Source organism: Notamacropus eugenii, chromosome 3 (assembly GCF_028372415.1).
Source record: "Notamacropus eugenii isolate mMacEug1 chromosome 3, mMacEug1.pri_v2, whole genome shotgun sequence".
Lineage (NCBI taxonomy): Eukaryota > Metazoa > Chordata > Mammalia > Diprotodontia > Macropodidae > Notamacropus > Notamacropus eugenii.
The window spans coordinates 48,750,698-48,767,084 of record NC_092874.1 but is presented as its reverse complement, the minus strand read 5'-3'; the positions used below and the strand labels follow the sequence as shown (position 1 = coordinate 48,767,084).

The window sequence follows — 16,387 nt, the reverse complement described above, 5'->3', positions numbered from 1 at the left end:
CACAGCAATAAAGAATTCAACTAAATACTGCTTAAACTACTAAAGGTTCTTTAGAAATTACTGCAAATAAATGAAAAAAGGGAATTTTTGTAAAACTTAAAGGCAGAAATATGAAATACAAAGCAATTAAGAAAAATAAAGAGCAATAAATTTTAAATGGAATGAGAAACAGACAGATATTATAATAATACAAATGTCAATGGTACCAAAATCTCAACATGTTCAAAAGACAGGTCTCTTTTAAATCAAGAAGCAAATGATACATTTTCATATTCTCCAAGTTCCACTGTATATCTGCAGCCTATGGTCTGCAGCGAATCTGGTCAGGCATAGCAAGAATTCATTCTCTGCGCAGGCTGATACCAGGAAAGCTTGATGAATAAGGTTTTCCTATTATATACTTTAAAAACCTCCAACAAATGACTCTAAGATTTATTTTCCGAATATTATCCACACAATGTACAAGGACTGAAAATTGTGACCATGGAATATGAATGAAATGTGTCAGGAGTCCAATTTATATTAGGACAACTATAACTTTAACATTCCTGTTTAAAACCATCTCTAAATAGTGGTCATGCACTCCTAATTGATATCAGGGTTTCCGTTTGATAAGAGATAAACAGAAAGCAACATAAGGTAAGCACACCTGTTGGAATCCTTCCGTGCCATATGCTGCCCTCATTTCCTCAAGTTCTCTGTTTAGCTCTTCAATCTCTTGCTGTTTCCCAGCCAATTCATTCTCCATCATCTCTAGTCGTTTCGAAGGAAACTGTGCTCCTTGCTCCGAGTAAGACTCACCAACTCCAAATTCTTCTTCCTAAATCAATTCAAGTTCCTTAAAAATCAGTACTTAAAGCATTCCTCAAGAGGAACTTATTCAAATTCTGATTTCCATATCATCTAAGAGCTTATTGACCTGCTGTGTGGTTAATGTAATTTGAACTTTGCAAGTTCTGACATAAAGAATAGTTGAAAATTCTGTTAATGTTAAGCTTTTTAACAAAAAACAAATGTCTTGTATGAGGTTAAAGGCATGTATACATCACAAAGATAGCACCACATAAAGAAGAAAAGACTGATTAGTAAGCTAGTAGACAAGTGCTCTTAGTATTAAACATTGTTATTATTATTAAATAACTGGTAATACTGTACCATTAATAAATTGGTAGGAATATCTGCTTGCACCAAACTGCAACCATTTACCTGTATAAGAACAATTTCTTAATATGTCATCAACTTAAAGAAAACAATCTATAGCTAATAGAAATATATTTTTTCTCTAGAAAACTTGTGACAAAAAATGCTTCATTAGTAATTTATTCAATTCAGACTAAATTTTTACAGATGCATGATAAGGATATGATAATGAACTGCAATTCAAAATAAGTACACTTTCCATTTCAGAAGGATAAAATATTTCAATTGTGACAAAAATAGTTAAGTTGTCTTAACAAAATTGTGTGAAACTAGTTCAGTTCTTATGAAACATCTCATCAAAACTTTTCTTTTCAATTGCTATATTTAAGGTACATTCATGCCACATCCCATTTCCAATCCAATGCCTTACTAGTGTTAGGTTAATATTACAACATTAATACAAATATTCAGGAGGCTGGTAGTAAGATGAAAATGATGTTAAGATGGAAGCTTACATAAAATTACTAAAGACAAGGCTTGGAACATCCTGCCAATCCTGCCTCTCTCCCCACCCCCACTTGCCCTACCAATCTTCACCCCTGCCCAATCTATTAAGAACATCCATCTCCACATGACTGTTTTTTTCCTTATTTCTGCCCTTTTGCAGGTCAACACAGGCTAATCTCCAGTGTTCTTCAACAGGAGCCACTACAGCTCTTCCCAAGAGTAGAAACATGAGCCAATAGAAGGATGGAGTGGCACTATTCAACAGAACTAGGAAAGTTAGGAAGGAAGAGTTTGGGGGAAAACATGAGGACACATGGAAAGAAAAGGATGAGAACAGGGCAGAAAAATCTGGGGTGGGGACTGATGGACAGAACAGCTATTTCTAGCTTTTAAAAGAGTGCCACGTGATCAATGTGTGGATCTGCTTTGTGTGACTACACTTTTCTTATTATAAGGGAGGAAGGCAGCTTTTTTGCTGGGGCATTTTGGAGAGGTGGTGATAGTGATCTCTAAAAGAAGAAAAAGAAAAGAAAAAAAGGTGGATGAATAATTTAAAAAATAAACAGAAGAGAACCGAAGGGCAATGCAGATACGGAGGGCAGTGTTGGACTTTCATCTTAAATCTGAAGCACAGGAAAAACACCCAAGCAGTCCATAGTAGACAGTCATAGATTTACATGAAGTCCCCTTCGTAGAGAAATCCTTGTGTTTGTGGGTGCTTGTCATGACCACAATGATAAAAAGGATTTTGTCTGAAAAGATCACATTAGGTGTTTATGCTGCTCTAACTTGGGCAGTGAGCAACAATGACCTGATCTGGCAGAGGTGGACTTAATGCGGTTTGGCTGAATCTCAAAGAAGTTCCAAATGAGGTTCATTTATGCAGGCAAAAAATGATTAACTTCAAAATACCAAAAGAAATAAGATTTGTTATCCAAGGATGTAATTTCACACTATGATACTTGTCTGCTTAAGAATTTCAAGGGGCCTCCCTACTATCTAATTATAGATAGGTCTTCATTGCTAAGAGGAATTCTTATATCTCTTATTTTATTAACTCCATATTATCCTTCCCAAATCTTGTCCCTTTCTCTAGCTCAACCTTTCTTTCTTATCACTCTCAGATGGAGCTGATCCCTACTTCTTTTTGTTGAGATCAAGGTCATAAAAATTCCTTAAACTTCTGTTTTCATTCACTTCAAGCAACACCAAATGATTTAAAATACTGTTATCATTTTCTGTAGCATGTTTTCTGTACACAATAAGAATGCAGAAAATTTCTCAAAGGAGCCAAGATAAAGATTGCCTCACAAGTTGTTAGTAAGAGGACCAAGATATTTTTTCATACCAAATCTATAAAGTCCCCATTACTACATTTTTTGTTTTTGCATTTAAAAATTCAAATTTGTCTTGAGGGGTTTTGTTTAACTCTTCTCTCTGTTAGGATGATGATAAATTTTTAGCAGCACTTCACTGGTCCTACAGTATGCAAATCAAGGACAAATTTGCAAATAAATATCCAGATTTTCCAGTACTAATTTCCCTTTCTATAAGTATTTTTTAAGCAAAAAAAAAAAATTAGCACTTTTTAATCATGTTCTCATCATTTCATATCTCAGATCAAATACTAAATAAATGCTTCTATACAAACAAAATTCTTAAAAACTTAAATTTTCATTCCCCTTACAGCCTACAATTAATTTAAAGTGGTTGATTTTTCTTCCCAAAGTAACACCATGATGCTTTTTTAATTAAACACCGAAGGAAATGAATATTCTTAAGTGTTTAGGTCAATGGATCTAAATTGAAGGGCTGAACCATTCAGATAAAAAATACTATTTTCTATGTCTCTGGGCCAAAGAAAATAATAAAATCAAAGAAATGTAAATGAAATCACAAAATGATGTATGTTTACATGTCACTGATGTAGAAACAAGATATTTCTTACAATTATGCAATTTCTAGATCAGCTTTACTATCTAAAAAGAGTAACCCTATCTCAACACTTTTTCAAAATAAAAAATTAACATAATTAACAAGAATTCAAGCAGACATTAAATATTAAGAGAGAATTACAGAGCATATTCTACTTCACGTACATGTAGCAATCTTTCAGTTGTCACTTATGCTAGGAATACAATAATAGGAGATATATATGTGTATATGTAGACGTGTGTATACATACATGTTGGTACGTACATACATACACACACAACCACATAAATGGAAAATACAGAAACAATAATGGAAGGTCTAAGTGAATAAGACTGAAACGAGTCAAATAGATTTACTACTTTAACAATTTCAAGAGAGACCATAAGATAAAATAATTTAAAATGTTTTTTTAAATTTATCATCTTATGATATACTTTAAAAATAAAGTGGGGGAAGGGTTTGAGTCACTAGAAATATTTAAAACTCTTAGTTCAACTTTTTGATATCTGAAACACCAAGATCATTTAATCTTACCTCTGAACTATAATCATCCGTAGTAGTTGAAATTTCACTTTCCATCTAAAATTAAAACAAACAAAAATGTTATAATGTGTTTACTATTTTTATACTTTACTATAATTAACACGTAGAAAGTTTAAAAATCTCTAAAAACAAGTCAAGTGTTTTAAATTCTCATAACCTGATCTGAAAATTACGAATGTCTTTCAACATGGTGAGATGTTCGAGACTTGTCATGAGGTATTTTCACGAAGGGCAGCTAGGCTAGAGGCCTTGACCTGGAGTCTGGAAGAGTCATCTTCCTGAATTCAAACCTGGCCTCAGACACATACTAGCTGCATGATCCTGGACAAGTCACTCAATCTGTTTGCCTCCATTTCCTCAGCTGTAAAACGAGCTGGAGAAGGAAATGGCAAACCCCTCCAGCACTTCTGCCAGGAAAACCCAAAACGGGAGCGTGAAGAGCTGGATGTGACTGAAATGACTTAACAACAAAAAGTTTTTTATTAAACATATAATACCATAGATTACTTCCATTTACAATGCCTAGGACAGTGTTCTATACCATCCAATTGAACAAAGGATTAGTGTACATTGCATAGATTAAAAAATAAATCACATTCTATTGATCTTTACCTAAAGGAAACTTAGAAAGCTGCTTTCACAGAAATCTCACTACTTTGACAGGAAGAACTACAGAAATTTAGAGCTGAAGGGAATTTTGAAATGAGCTAATTTTTTTAAAAAAGATGGTTTATTCATTCAACAAACATTTATAAAATGCCCTTCATCTTAGTCTATTAAAATATTTATCCTGCCTGTGCTATCAGAAAAACCTGGACTTCCACGAGCTGATGCAAAATGAAACGTACAGTGTACAAAGTAACAGTAATATTCTAAGATGATCAGCTGTGAAGGATTTTGCTATTCTCAGTAATATGATGATCCAAGACACCTAGAAAGGTCTTATGATGAAAAATGGTATCCATCCCCAAAGAAGGAACTGACAGTTGCTAAAACTTGCAGCCCTTGTCTGCACTTGGTGGTGTCTCATTGTTCATCTTTCCATTCCCAGTGCTGAGAGTGCCCGAGCTAAGGCACCCTACCACCCAAATCCCCAGGTCCACTTCTGCCCGGGGCTCCTCCCGGCACCTCCATTCCTTCCCGTCACTGCATGGCTCCCTGCTCCCCCCTCCTGTAGCTCTCCCTCGCCCTGCTCTGCAGCCAGTTTCTCAGTCCCCATCTCCCTTGCTCCCTCCTTGGGGCGATCCCAGACGCTGCTCTTCTCCACGCAGATGCCCAGAAACTTCACGTTTTCCTACCACTTTGTTATTATCGGGCATCAGTTGCTCCCAGAACAGTATTTCATCTATTTCCCCCTGAAACAAAATGACTTGCAGAGCCATAGAAGCCTCCAGGAAAACAACCAGGGTGAGTGAAAGAAGAGAGAGGAGTGGTGGAGACTCATTCCTCCTACAAGTGTGCTCACCGCCTTTCTAGCCTTCCAGGTTTGTAACTTTGGCACTATACTTGACTCCTTAATCTCTCCTACCCCACATTTCCTATCACTGGCCAAATATTTCTGTTTCTAGTTATACATCTTAGCATACAACCCTTTCTCGAGACTCACACAGCCTCCACCTTAATTCAGGCCCTCACTACTTTTCACCTAGATTCATTGGTTTTTGCCTGTCAGATAATATGGAAGAGCTCTGTTTAGCTTTTAAAGCTCCTTTCTTTTTAACTGGCCCCGCCTGTCTTTCTGGTCTCCCAGAACCTTCTTTACGCTGCTGATTCTTGTCTTGCAGCCTGGGCCCTGGCCCTCCCACAGGCCTACGATGCATTGTCCCTCCTCACTGTGGCCTAAGAGAATCCCTTCATTTCTTTAACACACATATAAAGCAGCATCTTCTGCAGGAAGCCTTTTTTGATCTCTCCAACCGCTGTCTTCTCAAATTACTTTGTATTTAACTAACTTGCATTCATTTTCCTTACGTTTATTCTAAATGTTTGTACATATTCTTGTTGTCTCCCCGTCAGAATATAAGCTCCTTAAGAGTAGAGATTGCTTCGTTCTTTCTATTTCTGTTCCAAGCACCAAGCACGCTGTAGGCATTTAATAAATACTTGATGAATCATTGACTGACTGACTGATACGGAGACAGGCAAGTATACAGGATGTAACTTACAACAATTTAAAACTTGTCAAGCCTAACTTGAACGACTACCACTACCACTTCAGTATAGGGAAGCTTGGTGGTGCAGTGGATAGAGCATGGGGCCTGGAGTCAGAAACACTGCTCATCCTGGCTTCAAATCCAATCTCAGGCACTTCCTAGCTAAGTGACCCTGGGAAAGTCACTTAACCCTGTGTTTGCCTCAGTTTCTCATCTGTAAAATGAGCTAGACAAGGAAATGGCGAACCACTCTAGGATCTTTACCAAGAAAACCCCAAGTGAGGTCACGAAGAGTGGGCTATGACTGAAAACAACTGAACAAATACACATGTGTATGCATATAGAGACATACATGCATGTCTATCACATAGGCACATCAAGTTTATGTTCATACGTATACATATAGACAAAATACACATTTTATGGAGGCAGCTAGGTAGTTCAGTGGATAGAGCACTGGGGCTGGAGTCAGGAAACCCTAAGTTAAAATCTGGCCTCAGATACTCACTGGCTGAGTGACCCTGGGCAAGTCACTTAACCTCTATGTGTCTTAATCTACTGGAGAAGGAAATGGCTAACCACTCCGGTACCTTTGCCATGAAAGCCTTATATGGGGGTCACAAAAAGTTGGACATGACTAAATGATTGAACAACTAACCACTTCTGGGATTCATCTAAATATAAGTGATACTTTCAGAAGGAATCTATAAAGAATTACTAAAGTTTGAAAGTCCTGCACAAATGAAAGACTCTGCAGTATGGGTGGTAATTTCATAAATGCTATTCATCAAAGGCAAGAGCTTTAGTTGGCATCCAATAAATGAATTTGAATTTATGGGCCACAGCTTACATCATAAAAATGGCACCTGGACAGTGAAGCAGTATGCATAATAATGGCTAAAAAGAATAGATTTGCCAGTAGCTGGACAAATGTAATCCAAAGGGCATACTAATAAAACTGATGTTATATAATGCCTTACAATTATTTTCTAGTTTTTCAGAATAAAACTGGAAAATAATTGTAAGGCATTATATAACATCAGTTTTATTCTCAAAACACTCTATTATCATCTCCTTTTTACATACATAGAGAAACTGAGGTAAATAAGATTAAGTGGCTTGTTTGGGGCAGAATTTGAACTTAGGTCTTCCAGACTTCATCCACATCCAACACTATCCACAGTGTCACGGCTGCTTTTAAGGTGAGTGTTTAAAACGAGAAGGGAAAGGGAAAGTCAAGCTTGACACAGAATGGAACAACAGTAGTGGCACCTACACATTCACAACAGCCAAGGTGTAAGAAAGAAGCCAGAAATAAAATTGATAGCTCCAAAAGCTGCAACAAGTACACAATGGCATACAAAGTGTGGGTGACAAGCAAAACTGACTAGTGACCCCAATGTCAGAAGGTAAATTTGACTTCATAATTGCCAGTGAGGGGAGATAAGACTTAGATCTAGAATACTTTCTGGAAGCACGCATCTTATTCAAAAGGAAAAGAATGGGGAGAGTGCTGATTTTAAGAGAATATACTTATATTTTCTTCACCTGCGCTAGGTGGAGCAGTAGATAAGACTGCTGAATCCCTTGGCAAGTCACTTAACCTCTGGTCTGCTTCATTTTCCTCATCTCCCAGGGCTGCTGTGGGATAATATTTATAAAGCACTTGGCAAACCTTACAGTGCTGTATACATGCTAGCTATTATTCTTATACTTATTATTGGAGGAAATCTATAAGCCAGAAGGGGGAAACATGGATGAGGATCAGCAGGGGCAGGGGTTGACGTAAACCTCAAAAACTTCGTTTCAAATTAGGAACATAATCGAGAAGTCTTCAGCGTAAAACTGAACTTGACTGATGAGTCTTCTGGGCATCCACACTGATTCTCCTTCCTTCCACAATCATAGATATCCTTATTTGTTTCTATACTTTAGAGCTAATCCCTCACTAAGGCACCAGTGAGACAAAAAGTTAGAAAGGTAGAACTGAAAACACTTTGCCCTAATTAGATGTGTGAATATTAGTTCCTGGAAGGAACTGATTATTTTTCCTTTTTCTTTATGTCCCCAGCATTTGGCACAATAGTTCATGCTTAATAAATACCTGTTGATTAAGGGAAATTAAAGTCTCAAATACATGTGACTAGAAAGGGAGTGGTGTCCTATAGAGAAAAAGGGGGTAGGTGGAGGTGGGCAAGGAAAGACAAGTTCTGTTTTGGACGCAGAAAAGTTGAGAAGCCTACAAAACATCACAGAAGGGGAGAGGAAACACAAACCATGATCTACTGAAAGCGCTCTGCCACACACTATCTATATCTCTCAACCTACCGAGCCCTCAGATAGGACTAAATCATTTCTGGCCCTTCAAGAGTCATCTGCTAATTCTACATCTCTTTCAAAGTATTCTAGAGTCTGGATTAAATGAGATGTATGTGTAGTACTTAGCAAAGCTAAAAGTGTCACCTAAGTATTAGTTATTATTCAAAATAATTTCATAGCAAAGTATGGTGGAAAAGTAAGTCCCACTTCTACCACTGATTAGCTGGGCAAGCACCTTCAGCTCTATAAGCCTCAGTTTCCTCCTCTGAAAGAGGGAGATAACAACATTTTGTACAATACAACCTACTTTATGAGACTGTGGGAAGAAATGCACTTTGGAAATTTAGTCTAAAACTGGTTAGTGTAAGTAAGCTTTTGCGTGTGTGTTCGTCCTTCGTTGCCGAAGAAGACCATGTCATCAGAGAAATAATGACATGACTTGCACTTGACTTTGTTTTCAATGAGGGAGGGTTGGGCAGGTCATCAGCCTCACTTCTCCTCCAGAGCCATCTGAATCCAGTGACCAGATATTCATCAGGATGACTGGAGATGACCCAGGATGAGGCAACTGGGGTTACGTGACTTGCCCAAGGTCACACAGCTAGTGAGTGTCAAGTGTCTGAGGTGAAATTTGAACTCAGGTCCTCTTGACTCCTGCACTGGTGCTCTATCCATTGCACCACCTAGCTGCCCCTAAGTAAGCTTTTATTGTGTTGGTGAATCTCCAAGAGACACTAGAAATAGGTTGAAGGTCTTTAGTTTGAACTTGTAATATGAAAATATTATCATGGGATCTTCAGAATTTAGAGATGTTAAAAAATGTAAAAAAAAAGATGTAAAAAAAAAAAACAAAAACCTGTCACTGTGCTGCCAGAAAGCAGAAATAAGGAGTATTTTTTCAGTTCTGTATCTGCAACTATAATAACAACTCCTCTGATTTGCTTGGAGTTTTTAAAAGTTTAGAACATAACATTAACTTTTCTCTCAAAACAACTGTGGGAAAATCGCAGGACCATAAACGCAGAGATAGGTGAGCCCTTAGAGACCCTCTAGTCCAATGCCCTCAGGATTATCCCTCTTTTAAAAAAGCAGAGGCTACCTATCCACCAAGGGTCACAGCTGAGACTAGAACTCAGATCTCCTAATTCTAAGCCTGGTGCTTTTTCATTTATACTTTGAACACTTAGATATGCATTTAAGAGTCCCCCACATTCAAATGAACACATAACCCTGGGGTTTTCAAGCCTCTGCTAACAAAGAGTAAAAAGACATGACTCCCAGCTCTGCTTCTGATTTTCTCTGGAACTTCCCTGGGCACCTGGGCTCTACTTCTCCTGAAACACCATGTGGTCATGCCAGCTTCCTTATCCCCCTGGATCTCCATATTGGAGAGGGCCTGGGCCAGCCCACCTCCATTCCCTTTCTGGCTCTGCTCCTGACTCTCTCACCATTATTCCCACCCTCCCTCCTCACTTTTCACTTCCCTTTTGTATGGTGCTATGCAGCTCCTCAATGAGGGCAGGGATGGTCTTTCTTTTAACTCAGATCTCTATCTCCAGTACCTGCTTCCTCCAAGGCCTGACTTGTGGCTGTTCTCTGGGTAAATGACTAAACCTCTCAAAGTCTCAGCTTCTTACTCTGTCCTGGGGAGGTTTCTAAAAGAAGCACAAACTAGAGACCTGATAAATACCCTAAAGGGGTTGGACGATCTTTTTTTCCCCAAGCAGCAACATCCCGTCCCTTGGCTTGACAGATAATACTAGAAACCTAAAAGAGCAGCAGCTGATGCATTTTTTACAACAAAACTGCAGGACAGTAAAATGCTGGTTCTATAGGGTGCCTAGGTAAAAAGGCCCTGGCTCTGGGCTTCTGGAGGAAACAGGAGAGCTTCAAACTGTTCAGGAGAAAATTCCCAGTACCTTCATAAAAATCCCATATCCTCAAAAAGACCTTGGATTTTTTTGGGGGGAGGGGTGTTCAGTTGCAAGACCTTGCTTGACTAAACTGTTACCTTTTCCTATCAATATGTATGAGGTGGGATTATAAAAGAACAATTTCATTTTTGAATTAGCATAAATTTAAATTTCCAAATGAGGCTTCAAGGAGTCATCTTGGGAGGATACAATTATTCCAACTACAATGCTACTGTTCAAAAATATTTTTTCTAACTCTTTTTGGAACTGACATCGAGGCTTACTTAGCACACTGTCATTGGTGGCTGGTATTCAGTCCTTTGACAAAGGAGAATCTATTGGAAAAATCACTGGTATTGGAATAAAAGTACTGAGGGTTCAAATCACTGGTTCAAGCCTCTGGCTCTGTGTCTCAGAACCTCAGTTTCCTCGTATGTAAAAATGAAGACAATAATACTTGTACTACCAACCACAAGATTGTGAAAATGGCACTTTGAATTGGGTTTTACTTCGATGGCAAGCACACATGGGAATGTCATATGCTGGATGGGCTAGTTAGTATAAAGAGGTTTTTGTGGAGAAGGCTGGCATATATATATATATATATATATAAAGTAATGGACTTTTAAACTCCTTAAGGATTAAAAGAAGCATCCTGTTTTTAAAAAAAAATTATTTTCATTTGTCAACATTCACTTCCACAAAATTTTGAATTTCAAATTTTCTCTCCATCTCTACCCTCCCCCAACCCCAGGACAGCATGTAATCTCATTACCCTCTCCTCCAATCTACCCGCCCTTCTCTCAGCACTTCCTCCTTTATCCCCTTCCCTTCTATTTTCCTGTAGGGCAAGATAAATTTCTATACCCCATTGCCCATATATCTTATTTCCTAATTGCATGCAAAAACAATTTTTAACACTCTTTTTAAAGATTTGAGTTCTACATTCTCTCCCATCTCTCATCCCTATCCACCTTCATTGAGAAGGTAAGCAATTCGATAAAGGTTATATATGTGTAGTCATACAAAACATTTCCCTGACAGTCACGTAGTAAAAGACTAACTATATTTCCCTCTATCCTGTCCTGCCCTCCATTTATTCTATTCTCTCCCTTCACCTGTCCCTCTACCAAAGTGTTTGCTTCTGATTTTCACTTTCCCTAGTCTGCAAACCCTTCTATTATACCCCTCCCTTCTCTCCTTCCCCCCTACTTTACTATATGGTAAGATAAACTTCCATACCCAGCTGAGCATGTACATTATTCCTTCCTGAAGCCAAATCCGATGAAAGTAAGGCTCACTTATTCCCTCTCACTTTCCCCCTCATTCCCTCCATTGTAAAAGTTCTTTCTTGTCTCTTTTATGTGAGATGATTTACTATACTGTAGCTCTCCCTTTCTCTTTTTCCCAGTACATTCCTCGCAACTCTGAATTTTCTTTTTTAGATATCACCCCTTCATATTCAGCTCACCCTGTGCCCTCTCTCTTTTTTTTTCTTGTTACAGTATTCTCCATTCCAGACTAAAATTCCCCCGATTATCCTCTGAATCAGGAGGAAAATATAACTCCTTTGATACCATACATCCTGGAAGAAGTCAGCGTTAGTGTTCTGTTTTACCTCCAAAGATAACACCCTAGATACCTGATTCTCAAATTTTGCTGACACCATAGCAACCCGGTGAAATTTTAAAATTCTGAGGGAAACATGGACACAAACACCACAGGAAATGAGGATGGTGGTGTTAAATCTAATTCCAATGTTTAAGAAATTGTGCCTAAAAAGTATACACATCCCACTTTGAAGTAACTATGGTAATTTAAGAACAAAATAAAAAAACTTTTTTTTTCACTTTATGTGCATTATTTTTTCAAATAGTTATTACTAAGTTGTTAGGATAGGAATACTTATGAAGTTGTTTGGAACTAAGTACTTAATACGCAATACAAATACTTAATAAGTACTGGGTATTTCTTCTGGCCTAGAGAGCACTCTGAGACAACACAAAGTTTGAGAGCCTTTGCTCCAGATACTGAGAAGTGGAACAAGGAAAATTCTTCTCACACACAAGTTTTTGTAGCTACACCTACAAACATACTCAAAATATGACAATGGGTGAAAGGAGGTATGCTATTTCATTTGATGAAAATGCTAATTAGTTAGCTATTAAATTTTGTTTTTTTAAACCTTATTAAGGCTATTAAGCAATCCAAATTATTGCAAAATTAGTTCAATTGCTACTTAAATGTAAAAAGATGTTACAATTTTATCAAGTTAATAAAACGCCAACTTAAGAAATTTAATTTCTCCAATGGATCTAATGTAGATAAATGAGTTATAAATTTGTATCTCTCAGACTAATTTGAAAAAGACGTCAGGTCTAAACACTATTTGTCCACAGTTGAGGTAAGTGTAGTAGGTACATGACCCTGACAACAAGCCTCATGCTACACCCAGATGGGAAAATATGATGCCAACTCTGTATAAAACTACTTAGGTGTCTTCCTTTCCATTCTAAGTAACCACTAGCCTATAATGTCCTTGAATGAGCAGATAAAAAGGGAACCAACCAGAATTGGGCCATTTATTTTTATGATGACTGTTTCAATGAGGACCAGAGGCATTTCCCAAAAGTAGTCAGATGAAAAGTACATTAACACAGAAAAAGACCAAAAACAGTTCAGAAAGAGTCACAGAATGATTTTGTTATCATTTTATATATGAATTTAATATATCTCTTTAAAAAACAATGTATATAACAGGAGTTCAAGGCTTTGTGTATAATCAACTTTTTTGTTCTCATTTGCATATTTAAATGCTTGCTGATAACTTTTCATAGTAAAAAGCAAAAAATTTTTAAAAGAAAGTACAGGTATTGCTTACGTAAGAAATATGAATATCCAAACGGGATCAAAGAAGCAAGGAATTCAGAGGTGAAAGTGACCTTACAGATTATCAGGGTTATTAAGCTCTTAATTTTAAAGATAAGAAAGTGGAAGCTCAGACAAGTTAAGTGACTTACCCTAGCTCACAGAGCTAGAAGTTGAACTTGAATTCTCTGAATCTTCTGTCCCTCAAAAACTTCCCTTCCCACCTTATAAAATTGCATTTCTTTCTTTTCCAAGCAAAAGAAACACTATTATTCCTTTTAAAAAAGTATATAGGACACTTTATCACATTGAAATAATTATTTCTAACTCCATCCATCTCCTATTGTAAAATACAAAAAATCTACCAGCAACTTTATAGATGCAAACAACTTTACTGGTTTTCTATTATATTTACGATCTTGAACTACTTTTTAAAAAAACTTCATTTTCCACCATTAGTTGTTTTGTAGCTATTTTCAACAAAAGAATATCTGTGTATTTAGCTTATCTGAAAAATGAATGTTATGTAATAAAAACAAAAAACATCAATAAAAGTTGAAAAGAAAAAAAATCCAATGTGTGTTTGTATTTTACAAAGAAGGACACTCATTTTTAAGTATGACCACTTGTGAAATTAAAGAAATAAAGAAAATATTAAATGGTACCAAAATGAATAAGGGATGTTACTGTTGTTATCATTACAAAAGTTTCATTCAAAAATCTTTTTCAATCTGGATACTTACTTCAATAGTGTAGGACTGGTCATGTTTGATTATTTCTCCAGTATGTAAAGTTCTCGTTATATCAGGAGTCACTGATGCTCCTCTCTGAGAACTAGTCATGTACAACTCATCACTCTGTGACTGATCAATACTAGAAGTATGTGAAGATTCTTCACATTTTTTAGCTGATGGCTTTTTCTTCCCTTTCTGCTGTTTGGAAGAATTCTGTGCCTCAGCCCGAGCTTTCTTTAGCTGATACTGGGCAAGCTACATTAAAAAAAAAAAAAAAAGAATTAATTTGGAAAATTTCCTATTTTATTGCCAATAAGTTCTATCATATAAAAGCTTCTGACTCACTTCTTAAAGGATCAAAATAATGATATTAAGATATTAAAATGCTACAAAATTAAAAATATATATTCTGAATGAATTTCAACATAAGCTTAATCAATTACAAATAAAATGAAATAATAAATAATAAATTTTTGACAGTCAAAGATTTCACACTACACTCAATAACTAGCACAGTGATCTGTACACAGTAGGAGCTTAATAAGCATATGTTATAATGTAGTGTTGCAATTTAATGTAGGCCCACTCAAGGATAAAATTTTGGGAAGCATACTTTTAAAATCTATTAAGTCAAAGCACAAAATCAACACTACATTTTAAAATAATTCAATATATAATTCGACTCGACAAGCACTTAGGTATCTACTATGTCCAAGGCACATGGAGATGGGATGGGGATGCAGGACACCAAGAAAAAAATGAAAAATATTCCCTGTTCTCAAGAAGCTTAATATGTTTACAAACTAATTTGAGAAGGGAGAGAACGCTAAAGTTCGAGGAATCAAGAAAACCTTCCTTTTTGTAGGAGGTGGTGCCTAAGCTATACCTTGGGGAAATTAAGGATTCTAAGCATCAGAGAGGAATCAGCAAGTATTGTATGACTAGGCCTGTGCAAAAGCAGAGTCGCAGAGGTTCAGGGAAAAAGTACATACATGAGTTTGGCAAAAATGAATCATGTAAGGAAAATGCAAAAGGTGCCTAGAAGTTACACCATAAGCAGGCTTTAAAGACCAATCAATTCATCAACAAGACTTAGTAGATATAATAAGTATACCTTGGGATATACCCATGCTTAGCAAGCAGGAGGCAGAAGATGATCTAGCGGTAAAATGAGAAAGAACAGCCCCGGAAGAGGGAAATCCAGAGAAAGCAGCTAACTAACAAAGAACATTTCACCAATTGTTAAGCTCCCCAAAAGAGAGCCAGGGAAAAGTATGACTTGTTATTGAAACCATTCCATCTTATTCCCTTGTGAGGGTGAAGTATTCAAATGATGGCTAAACTCAGGGTTTCAAGAGTGGTAACAAGGACATAAATGGACAGGGTTATATATAACTCAAGCTCCAGGCCCCACTTTAGGAAAACTGAAGACACAGAAGAGATGACTTACGAAACAAGTTTAGGAACCAATTCTCTTTATAAAGGGATTTAGCTGCAAAGTTCCTTTCATACTTCCCAGATACATGTAACTGTGGATCATTAACTATTACACACAGACACAAAAACTCGAAGAGAAAATGTCAGAGGAGGCATTACCAACGAAAACGTCACCTGAAGCAGAGATAACACAGCTGAAATTATAATATAACTGCAGGAACTGACTTCACAAAAATAAATTTTGCAGTTCTTCTCCAGTTAAGTACTGCTGTAGCATCTCTAGGCATACCTTACTTTCACACAATGACTGCAACTGAAGATATTTAAATCAAGGATTTTAAAATTTTATGTCGAAACATCTTCAGTGCAAATGACTATTTAAGAGGATACTAAAATTAGAAGAAATGTTGAGCTTTGCATATAAGTGACCATGGATTTCTGAAGGCCTCAAGTTTTTCAGCAACCTGGAAATGCTTTAAGAATGGCCCCATGACCCCAATGGCCCACCACAAAGTTACCAGGAGGAAGAGCAAGTTTTGTCCCACAGCAACACAAAAGAGTTTCTCCTAAGATATGAAGAGGAAGAGGGAAAGCAGGGGCTGGGGATTTGATGTGTGTCCATGAGAGAGTATCATCACCAACAAAATTACAGATCCCTGAAGTGATGAAATTGGATTTTTAGGACATGTCCTTGGTAAATTAGATGATGTCATATGAGATGATCATGACCTTCCAGGACATGGCCTATGATGCCTTTGTCAAAATTCCGTGGCTATTTGGAACACAGGTCTGACTCAGTGTGGCAAAGGTTACCTTTTTCTTGTAAGAACTTCATCAT

The 16,387-nt window shown here is 37.0% G+C and overlaps 1 protein-coding gene and 1 long non-coding RNA gene across 15 annotated transcripts in view; one reads left to right on the top strand and one right to left on the bottom strand.

Moving 5' to 3' along the window:
- LOC140530917 (uncharacterized) overlaps positions 1 to 16,387 on the top strand; it is a 1,083,438-nt gene that overhangs the window by 743,125 nt on the left and 323,926 nt on the right. The window lies entirely within an intron of this gene.
- The window catches only part of LOC140531007 (A-kinase anchor protein 9-like), a 63,759-nt gene that overhangs the window by 33,882 nt on the left and 13,490 nt on the right, over positions 1 to 16,387 (bottom strand). Inside the window, exons 3-6 of the mRNA XM_072650207.1 lie at positions 14,122 to 14,367; positions 4,117 to 4,161; positions 1,156 to 1,206; positions 650 to 820 (exon numbers count right to left, since the gene is read on the bottom strand). Coding sequence (XP_072506308.1) covers positions 650 to 820; positions 1,156 to 1,206; positions 4,117 to 4,161; positions 14,122 to 14,367 — 513 coding nt within the window. The remainder of the gene's footprint in view (positions 1 to 649; positions 821 to 1,155; positions 1,207 to 4,116; positions 4,162 to 14,121; positions 14,368 to 16,387) is intronic.